Source organism: Rousettus aegyptiacus, unplaced genomic scaffold, assembly GCF_014176215.1.
Source record: "Rousettus aegyptiacus isolate mRouAeg1 unplaced genomic scaffold, mRouAeg1.p scaffold_m13_p_6, whole genome shotgun sequence".
In the NCBI taxonomy this organism is placed as follows: Eukaryota; Metazoa; Chordata; class Mammalia; order Chiroptera; family Pteropodidae; genus Rousettus; species Rousettus aegyptiacus.
In genome coordinates, this window is record NW_023416309.1 from 17116360 (window position 1) to 17129849 (window position 13490).

At 40.4% G+C, this 13490-nt stretch overlaps 1 protein-coding gene across 1 annotated transcript in view; it reads right to left on the bottom strand.

The window, feature by feature from the left end:
* LOC118603875 (kinesin family binding protein) overlaps window positions 1-13490 on the bottom strand; it is a 32217-nt gene that overhangs the window by 14435 nt on the left and 4292 nt on the right. Inside the window, exons 2-3 of the mRNA XM_036222952.1 lie at window positions 2355-2453; window positions 261-340 (exon numbers count right to left, since the gene is read on the bottom strand). Coding sequence (XP_036078845.1) covers window positions 261-340; window positions 2355-2453 — 179 coding nt within the window. The remainder of the gene's footprint in view (window positions 1-260; window positions 341-2354; window positions 2454-13490) is intronic.

Sequence of the window (13490 nt, forward strand, 5' to 3'; positions counted from 1 at the left end):
ATATACATTTATCTTGATCCTCCTACCAACCCTGTGAATTGGGTATGGCTAGTGTATCTATCTGACAGATAAGGAAACTGAGCCTCAGATTTGAACAGGGTCACATATCTAATAAGTAACAAATGAAGGTTTAATCCACATCAGAATCCATATCCTATAACCTTTATGAGTTCCTTGAAAGAAAAAACATTATGCTTTTTTCAACAATCATCCATACTATGTGGAAATACCCATGAAGGCTGATTTATATACCTACTCACCTTTTTGATCTCTCTTGTTCAGTAAATTTCTCTTCTTCAGGAAGAAAATGCTCGGTAGGATCAAGAGGAGGACTCCCAATCTACAATTACAGAAAAACAAAACTAAAATTTTACTGTAAACACCAAGCGCCCTCTTCTGGGGGAACTGGAGAAACATTTTTGACTAGTTTACTTTTCATGTTACCCAAAAAGTAATTTTCTTACCCATAAAATCTGAAAGAGTCAAACAAAAGATTGCCTACAAACTCACACTTGACAAAATTTAACTGCTATTGTAGATGAACTGCAAATTCACTTTTAAAAAAAGAATACCAGTTTGCATTTAGAGATATAATTTTTAAAGTATTTTAAGTCTTAATTTTGTCTGGTAAAAAAGTTCTTTAAAAAACCTACATAAGCATGACAAGTAGGAAAAACGTACATATCCTTAGAGTAATATTCCAAATTGGCCACTAATAAAAATAAAATCAAAGTTTTTACTATTCTAATATTTTTTCCTCAGGCGAACATGAAAAGTATATAGATTACTCCCTTTTAATATAGTGAATTTAAAATCTGTGATTCCACTGTTTACTGCCATAGCAGGTTAGCCATCTCTTGTGCTTGTCTCATCTGTAAAACAAGTATAATAAGAATACCTACCTCTAAGGATGTTATGGGATTCAATGAGTTAGTATGTGTAAATCACTTATAATCCCATCTCAAGTCTTCCAAAAATAAAGTACTTAAACTCTGCCTCATTCTACTTCTAAGAGCACAGTCCCATCTACAAGCCCACCCTTGCTTTAAACTGAATTCACTAAACTCCAAATAGCAACAAAGCTTTCCGTTTTAAAAAAATGTGATCTTACAAACACTAAAAGCATCATGACTTGTGCTCCTAGAATTCACAGAAAGTACAAATGACTAAGACAGGAAACAAGGCCCAAGGCAAACACAATAGATAAGTGATTGTTCAGAGACAGAATCAACAATTTTGAGGGCTGTTTAATATGTTTACCCCTGTGTTGATAAGCAGAATTAACGTATTATTTTATGTACATATTTCGCTGTTATGACTATCACGCTTCCTGTGTAACACTAACCGTTAAATCAGTCTCAGCTAAAATAAAGGTATATTTAAGCACAGTTTTGCTGTGTTTTATGTTTCCTTATTAATAGTAGTTTTTAATGAAATATTAAAGATTTTTGGTATCTTCACATTTTAAATTAACAATTTCATCTATAAGAGTGTAAGCCTAAAATCATTAAAGAAGACTAACATTTCAATTTGATTTGTGGCATTCTGTTCCTCTTAGTACTTTAGGAGGAAAGTTATAACACCAAGGTAGAAGAGCCATGACTTTTAAAATTTTCTAATTTGGGGATATATTCCTCAAAAAAAGTGTTCAGGACCTATTAACACAGAGTCTAAATATACATTCTAAAATTCCTTGTGAATGTAATTGACATGTTGATTTGCTCCAATCTTTACCCTCCAGGGGAAGCTTATGATGGGTAGGGACCATATTTTATTCGTATCTGATTCCCTAGCATTTTGCACAGTATCTGGCGCATAGTAAAACAATAAATGTCTAGTGAATTAAACTGAAAAAGCAAATAGGAATGCTCAGTCTACGCATTCTGCTTACAGCTCATTCTATCGCTATTATCATTTTGGTATAGATACAGGAGTCATCTCTAGCGTACACAGTTCTTAAAGCACTTCACTCTTATATTTTAGACAAAGTCCAACTACTAACAGTATAATGGTTAAAAGTATGGGTTCTGGAGTAAGATAATGTGGGTTGGAATCACAGTTTCACTTAATCCATTATTCTTCTATTTCCTCATCTCTTAAAATAAAGGATAATCGAAGTAACTATCCCGTAAATTGTCATGAGGATTAAATGAGATAAAATCTGTAAATCACTTATAACAGTGCCTGCAAGTACTGTATAATTTCAGCTATTAGATAACCACCTAGACAGCTCTATAGAGAAGTCCCTAAGTATACTAAAGAGTCATATACTAATATTACAAGTGAGGAATTCTTAACATCGGTTCTTAACTAGTTTCAATCAAATCTTAAAATGTACCTAATATGCAACATACCTCCTTCATATACTGATTATATAGTGCTTCTGATGATTCTAGATAAGCTTGTGCAGTTCCAATTTCTTCTCTTTCAGACCACAAGATACCCAGGTTATTCTGAAAAATAAGAGAAATAATGACAACATAAATCTTCCAATTAAAGTAACTTTCGTAATTTCAAAGTCAATATTTATATATCAAGTAATACTGGAGTTTCATTAACAATGAATTATTCATAATATTGTCTTTATGTAGTGGTAGGTAGCTACTAAGATGGATCCCTAAAGATTCCTGCCTCCTGGTATTCATGGCCACGTATAATCTCTTCCCCTTACATGAGCTGGATTTAGTGACTTAATTCTAAGAAACAGAATATGGCAAATGTAATATAAGGTCTCTTCCAAGATTAGGTTAGAGAATACTGTGGTTCCATGGTGGGTGCTCCCTCTCGTTTATTCTCTCTGAGGGAGGCCAACTGCCCTGTTGTCAGCCACCCTATGGACAGACTTATATGGCGAGGAACTGAGGGAAGTCAACAGCTAATGAAGAACTAGGACTGACAGTGTGTAGGGAACTGAATCTTGCCAATGACCATGTGAGTGAGCTTGGAAGCAGATCCTCCCACAAGCTGAGCCTTCAAGATGTGCAGCCCCAGCAGGCCAACAATCTGATGAGAGACCTTGAGCCAGAGGCAACCAGTTAAGCTATGCCTAGATTCCTGATGTTTTTTTCAAGATGCTAAATCTGGGGGTAAAATTTTATGTAGCAATATATAACTGATATACAGAGACCTTAAGATAAGCCAGAAACATATAATGCTTTCAAAATATCTACAGTCTCCTCCAGAGACCTTGTAAAAAGGAAATATTCTCAACAGTTATTTTTTAGTTCAAACCTGAAGGTAGGTGAGCTCTCAAATTCTAGTAATTCAAATAATATGTTATGAAAACTTTGAAGATGCTATATGCCTTTGCTCATCAGTTAAGTCAGATTTCTCATGTTTACCATTCAAACAATAAAACATGTTTATAATTTCCAGCATTCTTAAAATAATATAGCTTTATATCTAGTCAATTGAAAATTCATTTGTAGTGTCTTTTCTTCTTTCGATCGCTTCCTTCTGATTTCCATAGCACCAACTTCCTTCTGCTACCATGAAGACACTAAAGAGAAATTGATTAGATATGGGATTATATCCTAAACAACATTTTTAAAACTAAGCCAGTTTGTCCCCTGCCACTGTAATGGCTGAAAAATGACTGCTAGAAATTTATTACTTGCAGGAAAATTACTGCTTGGCTATGCCCATGGGAACATGGCTATGGCCATGGGAACATAGGCTGTTACCCATAGGAACATAAGATTCTAAACAAGCTTTCTGCTTCTGTAACCCCACTTATGCACCTGGGTAAGTGGACGTGTAGTGAATAGAAGAAAGATAGCCCTTTGTTTAGACAGAATGAAGAATGAGATTTTGGGCTTAAAAACCCTGTACCTCTACATTTCAGGGCTGCTTAATTTGGGGTCTGCGTACCTCTGGCAGACCCAACCAGCTGAATAAAGAGTATTTCCTATAACTCACTGAGTTCTGGTGGTCTGTGTGTCTTTTGGGGGTTGGCGGCTACAACATTTGGAGGCCCCAGCGAGATCTCAGGGAGTGGCCCTGAGATGTAAGACTGGATCGGCCTCCGAAGCAGTTGCTGTCCTGGTTACGGATTCAAAGGGGTGGCCAACCTGAGAGATTCCAGGGCCCTTGAATGCTGTGACGGGGTTAATGCAATTGACAAGGACGCAACTTTTAGGACATGCTCATTATTCCTGGTCCCACTCTTTATTCCTGGTCCCGACAAGAATCTGGAATCTCTGAGGCCTCAGCGTCTGGATAAAAGGTACCTTCCTGGTTCTGCTGACCGGTCACTGGGGTCCGTGGAGAGACTGGACGCAGTCATATCTCCCGGACTGTGGTCAGGCTGCAGAACGCCACCTCCTGTGCCCTGTTGTCGGGTTCTGTTTATTGTCTCTAGTCCTGTCTAGGTTGTAGGTGGCGGACTTCTCTGGGTCCACCTGCACCTCAGTAATTGTTCTTGTCTGAGTGTCTGTTTTGTATTTTCTGCGCAAGCGACGGGGGGAAGCCTGGGTTCACAGAAGACACCCTTGGGGTGTCTCCTGTGACATTTCAAAGAAGGGTTTGTAGAGGGAGTGGACTATGACATGAAGTTTTCTCCAGGCAGACTAAGAACATTGCGTGAAGTTGAGTGGCTGTCATTTGATGTAAACTGGCCTCCGGAGGGCTCTTTTGACAAGGGTTTGGTGAGAAATGTTTGGACGGTTTCACAGGACACCCGGGACATCCTGATCAGTTTCTCTACATTGATCAATGGTTAAACCTTGTTCAGAACCGCCCCCTCCTTGGTTCCGCCAGTGTGCCCTATCTCTGGGGGAGCAAGTCTTAAGTGTGGGCACCCTGAAACATACAGCAACTGAATCTCCTAGACAGCCCAGTCTCTCAGTCCTCCAATCTCCACCGAAGGACAGTGACCTACCTCCACCCTATAGTTCAGGACAACAGAGGCCAAATAGCACCGCCTCACCTCCTCGGACATGGGCGGATAACCCCTATGGACCTCCTGCTCCCACTCCGGGCGGGGCACCAGCTGACACCACCACCCCAGCCATCCTCCCCTTGCGAGAAGCACCACCGCAGGGGCTTCGCACAGACAGGCCCTTTATGGTTTATGTGCCTTTCTCGATTAGTGACCTGTACATCTGGAAGGCACGAAATCCGCCTTTCTCTGAGAAACCCCAGGCATTAATAGGACTCTTAGAAAGTGTCTTTCAGACTCACTGCCCCACCTGAGATGATTGCCAACAGCTTTTAATTACCCCCTTGACCTCAGAAGAACGTGGATGCATTCTGCGGGCAGAAGGAGAGCTGAGGAAGCAGGGGAACAGATTGAGGAGGAACTTCCCTCCACTCGCCCAGACTGGGGACACAATTCTCAGGAAGGGAGAACGGCATTAGATCGGTACCACCGGATTCTAATTGGGGGAATTAGGAAGGCTGCTTGCCAGCCAACCAACCTTTCTAAGGTAACTGAAGTTATACAGGGAGGGACCTCAGGAATCCCCTGGAGCATCTCTTGAACAAGGTGTACCGGGTATACACCCCCATTGATCCTGAGGCCCCTGAAAACCAGCAGACAATTAATATAGCCTTTGCTACTCAGGCAGCCCCTGATTTCCGGCGTAAATTGCAAAAATTAGAAGGTTTTGCAGGGATGAACCTGTCCCAACTTGCTGAGATAGCCCAGAAGGTGCTCAACAACAAGGAAGCACTGAATGACCCCAAACATATGGCTAAAATCCAAAGCTACTGTCATCAACCCAGCCAAATCTGTTGCCAGATTCATACCCCAAGACCCCCGTTCATGACTGCGTAGATTTCACTGACGCTGCATGTTCCTCGCGGCCAGACCTCAAAGACTCCCCTCTGCCTGAGGCCGATGAAGTTCTGTTCACGGACGGGAGCAACTTCATGCAGGAAGGATGGAGGTGTGCTGGGGCATTGGTCGTAACTCTAACTGGCACTATCTGGTCACAAGCTCTTTCCCATAGGACTTCTGCTCAAAAGACAGAACTCATCACCCTCACTGAGGCACTAAGATGGGGAAAGGATAAGGCAGTCACAATATACAATGACAGACATACGCCTTTGCCACTACATGTACATGGAGCCACCTACAGGGAAAGAGGGCTTCTGACTTCAGCTGAGAAGGCCATTAAGAACAAGGAGATCTTGGCCTTACTTGAAGCCATATGGATGCCTAAGGCTCTGGCTATTGTTCATTGTGAAGGACATCAAAAAAAGAATAGTCCTGAGGCTAAGGAAAACTGAAGAGCCAATGCAGAGGCAAGAACAACGGCCACAAGGCCAGTGGGGCCCCTGCCACAGAACCAACAGGAGTGGTGGATGACTCCAGATAGAAAAATCGGGTTCTCACGGGCCCTTGGAAAGACTCTCCTCCACCAGCTATGGCAGACCACACACCTAGGGCGGACTTAGATGCTCCAAGCTTTAGACCCTCACTCACTTGTTAAAAGGAAGAAAACCCGCAAAGGAGATTCACGATGCTTACCTTGTGCCCAAGTTAATCCAAAGAAAAGGACGATAAAAGAATCTAGGCATAGGGAAAGAGGAACTTATCCAGGAGACCACTGAGAAGTCGATTTCACTGAGGTAATCCCAACTGTGGGGGGCTACAAATATTTACTTGTTTTTATAGACACCTTTTCAGGATAGGTGGAGACCTTCCCTACCAGGAAAGAGACTGCCTTAGTAGTTACTAAGAAACTACTACAAGAAATCCTCCCTCAATTTGGTCTCCCTATAACTTTAGGGTCAGATAATGGGCCAGCCTTCGTAGCAAAGGTATCACAGCAATTGGCTAGCTACCTAAATTTGCAATAGAAACTTCACTGTGCCTACCAGCCTCAAAGTTTGGGCCAAGTAGGGCAAATGAATCAGACCCTAAAAGAGATATTAGTCAAGTTAAGATTAGAAACTGATGGGACCTGGGTAGAATTTCTCCCCTTTGCTCTTCTCCAAGCCAGGTGTACTCTGTATATTAATGGATTCATCCCATTTAAAATTTTCTTTGGAAAACCTCCACCTTCAGTACCTAGAAGAGGAGAAAAAGGCAGAAATGTGTAACCTTGTCTTACTTGAGTCTTTACAGGCCCTTCAAAGTGTACAGGAGCTTTAGTCCCGAGTTCGTGCTGTCCACTCAGCCCCGGGGGATGGATTTCCCCATCAGTTTCAGCCTGGGGACTCTGTGTGAATCCAGAAGGTCACTTCCAAAGTACTAGAACTCAAATAGAAAGGACCCTTCACTGTCTACCTGACGATGCCCACTGCAGTTAAAGTAGATGGCATCCCATCATGGATTCATCACTCCCATATGAAGGCAGCACAAGAGTGAACAGCTCAGGAAGACGGGCCCTTAAGACTAAGACTCAAGTTGACATAAGTCTAACCCTCTGTTTCTTCCTTTTTCCCTCTTTAGCCCAGGCATTCAACCAGCCACAACCAGAATCAGAAGGAACATTAATAACTTTGCTAACGATAATACACAAGGTCTTAAATAAGACCATCCCAGACATAGGACAAGATTGCTGGTTGTGCCTAAACCCAAAACCCCTTTACTATGTCAGTGTAAGAACTCCCCTAAATTTAACTGAGCTCAGCAGGCTAGAACTTTAAGTCAATTCACTGGTAGAAGTAGCCTCCAAAATAGAAGAGGTTAAATTTAATATTCTTAGAACAAGATGGATTATGTATGACTCTAAGTGAAATCTGTTGCTTCTATGCCAATAATTCTGGAATAATTAGAGAAAGTTTACTACTAATTCAGAGAAATTTAGATACCAAGGAGAAACAGAGACTAGAATCAAAAAACTGGTTTCATAGGATGTTTAACTGGTCACCATGGTTAACAACCCTTCTATCTGGTGCAGCTAACCTTTAATCCTCCTCTTCCTCTTGTTAACTTTTGGTCCATGTTTCCTTAATTTCCTGTTTACATATATAAAGAAGAGAATTAATTCTATTAGACTTTTAGTATTACAGAATAGAGGCCATGAACAAATTCCACATGAAGAATCAAAGATTTGATTGTCTGCTAGGGCAGGTGGGGAATGTAATGGCTGAAAAATGCTAGAAATTTATTACTTGCGGGAATATTACTGCTTGGCTATGCCCATGGGAACATGGCTATGTCCATGGGAACATGGGCTGTTACCCATAGGAACATAACATTCTAAACAAGCTTTCTGCTTCTGTAGCCCCACTTACGCACCTGACCTGTAAGTTGACAGGTAGTGAATAGAAGAATGATAGCCCTAGGTATTTAGACAGAATAAAGAATGAGATTTTGGGCTTAAAACCCCTGTACCTCTACATTTCAGGGCTGCTTAATTTGGGGTCTGCGTACCCCTGGCAGACCCAGCTGGCTGAATAAAGAGTATATCCTATAACTCACTGAGTTCCAGTGGTCTGTGTGTCTTTCGGGGGCTGGCAGCTACACCACCACACGACTCTATCAGGCTCTGTGCAGAGCAAATCTGGCCTGTTTAGACAGTCAAAACTCAAGACTAGACACCTCGCACCCCTTTAGACAACAAGGTGAGACTGCCTCCCTTCCCCTGAGAAAGTATTTCAGGCACAAGTATACTTCTGAGGCTGGGCTTCTACCATCTTTTGCTTATTTCCCTAGGGAAGGGAATAGGATAAGGAAACAAGACTTTTAATGCAGATTGTGAATCTGGGGCCCACAGGGTATCCATGAAAAGAATTCAGAGTCTATGTATGTGTAGGGGAAAAGCATTACAAATTTATTTTCACATGTCCTACTAAAATTTTGCATTTTTTAAATTATGAATACAGGAAGCAAAATGCAACAGTATTATAATACCTGGGAATTTGTGATCTATAGAAGTGAAAAATATCTTCATATTACAGTTTGCAGATATCTCAAAATATTATAGTTACTGCTACTTCAAAATTATGAACATTGTTAGACACATCATTAGGTTTTTTTTATTGGAAACTGATGTTTAATTGATATTTAATGTGATAAAATGTTTATGCATAGATGCCACAGCTCTGGTTTAAATTACAACACTGTCAACATTAGCTAACATTCGCTTCTTAGGAGAACAATTGAAGATATCAGTTTTAGCATCAATAAAGGTAAATAATTATTAATACAAGAAGCAAATGGGCATTGACTCTAGATCTAGAGAGACTACATTCTGTTTGTTCTTTAAGCTTACATTAACCAAATCTACCCAATGCTATCAGAAAGTAGAGACTGAGTTTGCACATCAAAACTTTCTGTTTGGGATTGACTTAAATGTATTTTCTGGCAGTTGTAGGTTTATGGTTGAGATGTTTTAGTATGTGAACAACAATTCCAGCTATCTCCAAACTAACCCTAGAACTTGAATCAGGCAGAGCTCGTTACTAACACTTTACTAGTGCAGTAAAAGTCCAAGAGGGATCAGCGACTCAAACGGAAAACTTGAATTCATTATAGTACCTTGAATAGCGTGGGAATTGGGCATCATTACTGTCAAATCGAAACTTCATTACCATTCTTAAGAGTTTTCAGGGAGCCCTGGATAGTGTTATTTAATGTGTTGTGTTAATAAAGAAACGTATATATTACTGTATACATTTGTTTTAAAAAATATTTTGATAACTTCAAAATTATTGGTTTTTTGTTAACTCTTTACATTTTCTACATTCAAAATCATTATTCTATTTTATAAAATACAGGCTTCACTAGACTGCAAAGAGGCATAATGGCACAAAAAATGTTTAGAAACCCTACAGTTTAAAGGTGACTTAATTATTCCCCTGGAACACAAACCTCTGGTATTCAGGCTTCACATACTATATCTATTCTATAATTTTTTTTAAGTGACTTGATCAGTCATCAGTGCCTAGGACTGTAGATCATAGTGATTTGATAATGTACTGAGATAAGCAGTTTTCTCTTCTATATTACTTATGAGGTCCTTTGCAGGATCCTTGAGGAAGCTTGAAGGGCTCTGGCCCCCTACTAACTTACAGATTATTCTGACTACCCAACCTCAAATATAATCTCCCTTAATATTTATTTCCTGATTTTAGAAATGGATCCACAAGTCACCTTTTCTCATTCCCTAGTTTGTTTTATTTTTCCTCTGACGATAGTCCTTGAGATACTCCATTTGGCCAGGACACCACTAAGCCCAACCCCAGGATACTGAACCTGGTCTAGACAGTCCAGAGATTTACCTAGTATCAGGAACTGGTTAGCCACATCTGCTTTATTTTGATGGAGCATTTATGGATGGTGATGCAGTTAGTGCTAGATCCAGGGTAGGCTGTGCCACAGGAAGCAATAAATCTTAAACCAAGCAGAGACCCTAGAGTGTGTATACAAATAACTAAAGTTTTTCTTTTGAATCATAACCTATTGAGGTATTGAAGGTAAGGACCATGCAAGAAATCTAGAATTGATTTGATTTTTCAAAATAGTGTTAGTGTTGTGTTTACTCATGAGATAACTGCTATTGACATTCTACACAAATTATTTTTAAAAAATAATATAAATCCTATAATATACTAGAAAGTAGTGTATCATTCACAGAGCATCATCATGTTCTTACCCTCAGGATACCAGACTAGGTAGGGAAAAAAATTAAATATAAAATAAAAACAGCTAAAAAAGTTCTACTGGTGAATTCTACCACACATGTAAGGAAGAAATAATAACAATTCTACATAAATTCTTCCAGAAAAGTGAAGAGGAAAAAACACTTCCCATTTCATACTAAACCAAAAACATAACAAGAAAACTACAGTCTGATAACCTTCATGAACACAAATACAAAAAATGTAAAAACATAAGCAAATCGAGTCCAACAATGTATAAGAAGAATAATCATTTACCCAAGTTTTGTTGGTAAAAACTCCAGGAGTTTATCACAGGCATGAAAGTTTGGTATAATAATGGAAAATCAATAATTTCTGGTCAAGACGTCAGAGTAGGAAAATGTACTTTTCTCCTCCCACAGTTATAACAAAATTACAACTAAACTACAGAATCATCATTGAGAATCACCTGAAGTCTAGCTGAACAGAAGTCCTATAACGAAGGATGTATAGAAGACGACACGTCAAGACTTGTAAGAGAGACAGAGATGCAAAACAGGCTTGTCCCACACCCAAGTGTGACAATTAAAAATCAGGAGGCATATCTCTGCTTCAGAGGTCCCCAGCCCAGGGTTCCAGTACCAAGAAGTCTCCATAACTACTGGCGGTGAAAACCAGTAGCTGAGTGAGATGGAGGGCTGCTGGAGTTGCAGGCACTACTTTTACAGGCCCCATGCACAGACTCACTGACAGACTCACTTACTCTGAGCTCTAGCACTGTGGCAGCAGCTCAAAAGGTGCCAGCGACGTACATGGAGGAACTAAACTGCCTGGCTTTAGGCCAAGGGCTGGAGGGGCAGCTTTCTCCTAGATGGAAGTGCTGGCAGAAGCCACTGTTCCTTTGTTGAACCCACCCGCCACCCGGGCTGCACACAGGAGGACACTGTATCTGAGTCTTCATCATCCTGGCTAACACTGGTCACCCAGCCCTGGTGGTTCCCTGAGACCTCTGCCTCACTCACTTTTTGGACCTACCCAAGCTGCTTCCAGTGGCTTTTCCATACAAACAGCCTATCTTGGGTCATGCTGCAGACTTTCCTAAAACCTCTCAAAGGTCCACAAATCCCAAACAAGCAGGAGCTGGCTTGGACATGCTCCACGTCTCTTGTTAAGCATCCCCAAGCCCAGTATTGGTGGCAGCTGACCTCAGTTTGCAGCTTAGTCTCTCCCAGGCATCTCCAAGCCCAGCACAAGTGATAACCATCTCCAGACCACTTTGTAGCTCATAACGAGTGGCCCCAGACAGGGCACTGGCAGCAAGCAGTTGAACTTGGCCTACAACAGAGCCCCTCCCAAAAGGCCCAGAACAACACACCTGGTGGCCAGCTTCAGAGAACCACCCAACCACCTCCACAAACGACATACACAAAGGGTGGACTTGACAGGTACCATAGCCCCACTAAAGTGAATCTTGCTCCCTGGGGTCAGCCCCACACAACAGCTTGTGCACTGTAATCACAGCCTGTCCTCATAGACAGTCAGCCTGAGAGTCAACCCTACTCACTGATTGCCAACAGCAATCAAGGCACAACTAAAACAGGAGGGCATGTACAATCCATATACAAGAGACACCACTGGAGCACCCAGCTCAGGTGAACAGGAAGACTGCACAGCTGAGTTCCACCAGACGCCTACTATATAAGGCCACTCTACCAAGACTGGGAGACAGAGCAGCTCTACCTAATACAAGAAACACACATAGGAAGGCAGCCAAAATGAGGGGACAAATATATATATATATATATATATATATATATATATATATATATATATATATATATTCCAAATGAAAGAGATCAAAACTCCAGAAAAAGAACTAAGCAAAATGGAGACAAGCAATCTGTTAGACACAGAGTCAAAACACTACTTATAAGGATGCTCAATGATCTCAATAAGAACTTCAACAAAGATAGGAAATTCAAAAAGGGCGATGGAGAACATAAAAAAGAGCCAATCAGAAATGAAGACTATAATAACTAAAACAAGGAATCCATTAGATGGAATCAACAGTAGATTAGATGAAGCAGAGGACAGAATCAGTGATTTGGAAGATAAGGAAGCAGAAAACACCCAATCAGAACAGAAAAAAAAAAAAAATCCAAAAAAATGAGGATAGTTTAAGGGGCCTCTGGGACAACGTCAAGTATGCCAACATTCCCATCACAGAGGTGCCAGAAGAAGAGAGCAAGGAATTAAACACCTATTTAAAGAAATAATGACAGAAAACTTCCCTAACCTGGTAAAGGTAATAGACATACAAGCTGAAGAGGCTAACAGTGTCCCAAATAAGATCAACTCAAGGAGGCCCCCACCAAGACACATCATAATTGAAATGCCAAAGGTTAAAGACAAAGAGAGAATCTTTAAAGCAGCAAGAGAAAATCAATCAGTTACCTATAAGGGAGCTCCCATAAGACTGTCAGTGGCTCTCTCAAGAGAAACTTTGCAGGCCAGAAGGGACTAAAACAAAGTATTCAAAGTGAAGAAAAGCAAGGACCTACAACCAAGACTATGCTAGCCAGCAAGGGTATCATTCAGAATTGAAAGAGAGATTAAAGCACTTACCCAATTAAAAAAAAAAAAAAAAAGCTAAAGGAGTTCATCACCATCAAACCGGTTTTACAAGAAATGTTAGAAACTTCTTTAAGAAGAAAAAGAAAAAAGGTCAAAAATACGAATAAAATGGCAATAACTACATATCCATCAACAATTAATTTAAATGTAAATAGTTAAAGGCTCCAATCAAAAGACACAGAGTAGCTGAATGGATAAGAAAACAAGCTCCTTACATATACTGTCTACAAGAAATTCACTTCAGATCGAAAGACACACAAACTGAAAGTAAAGGGATAGAAAATATATTTCACAAAAATGGATACAAACAAAAAACTAGG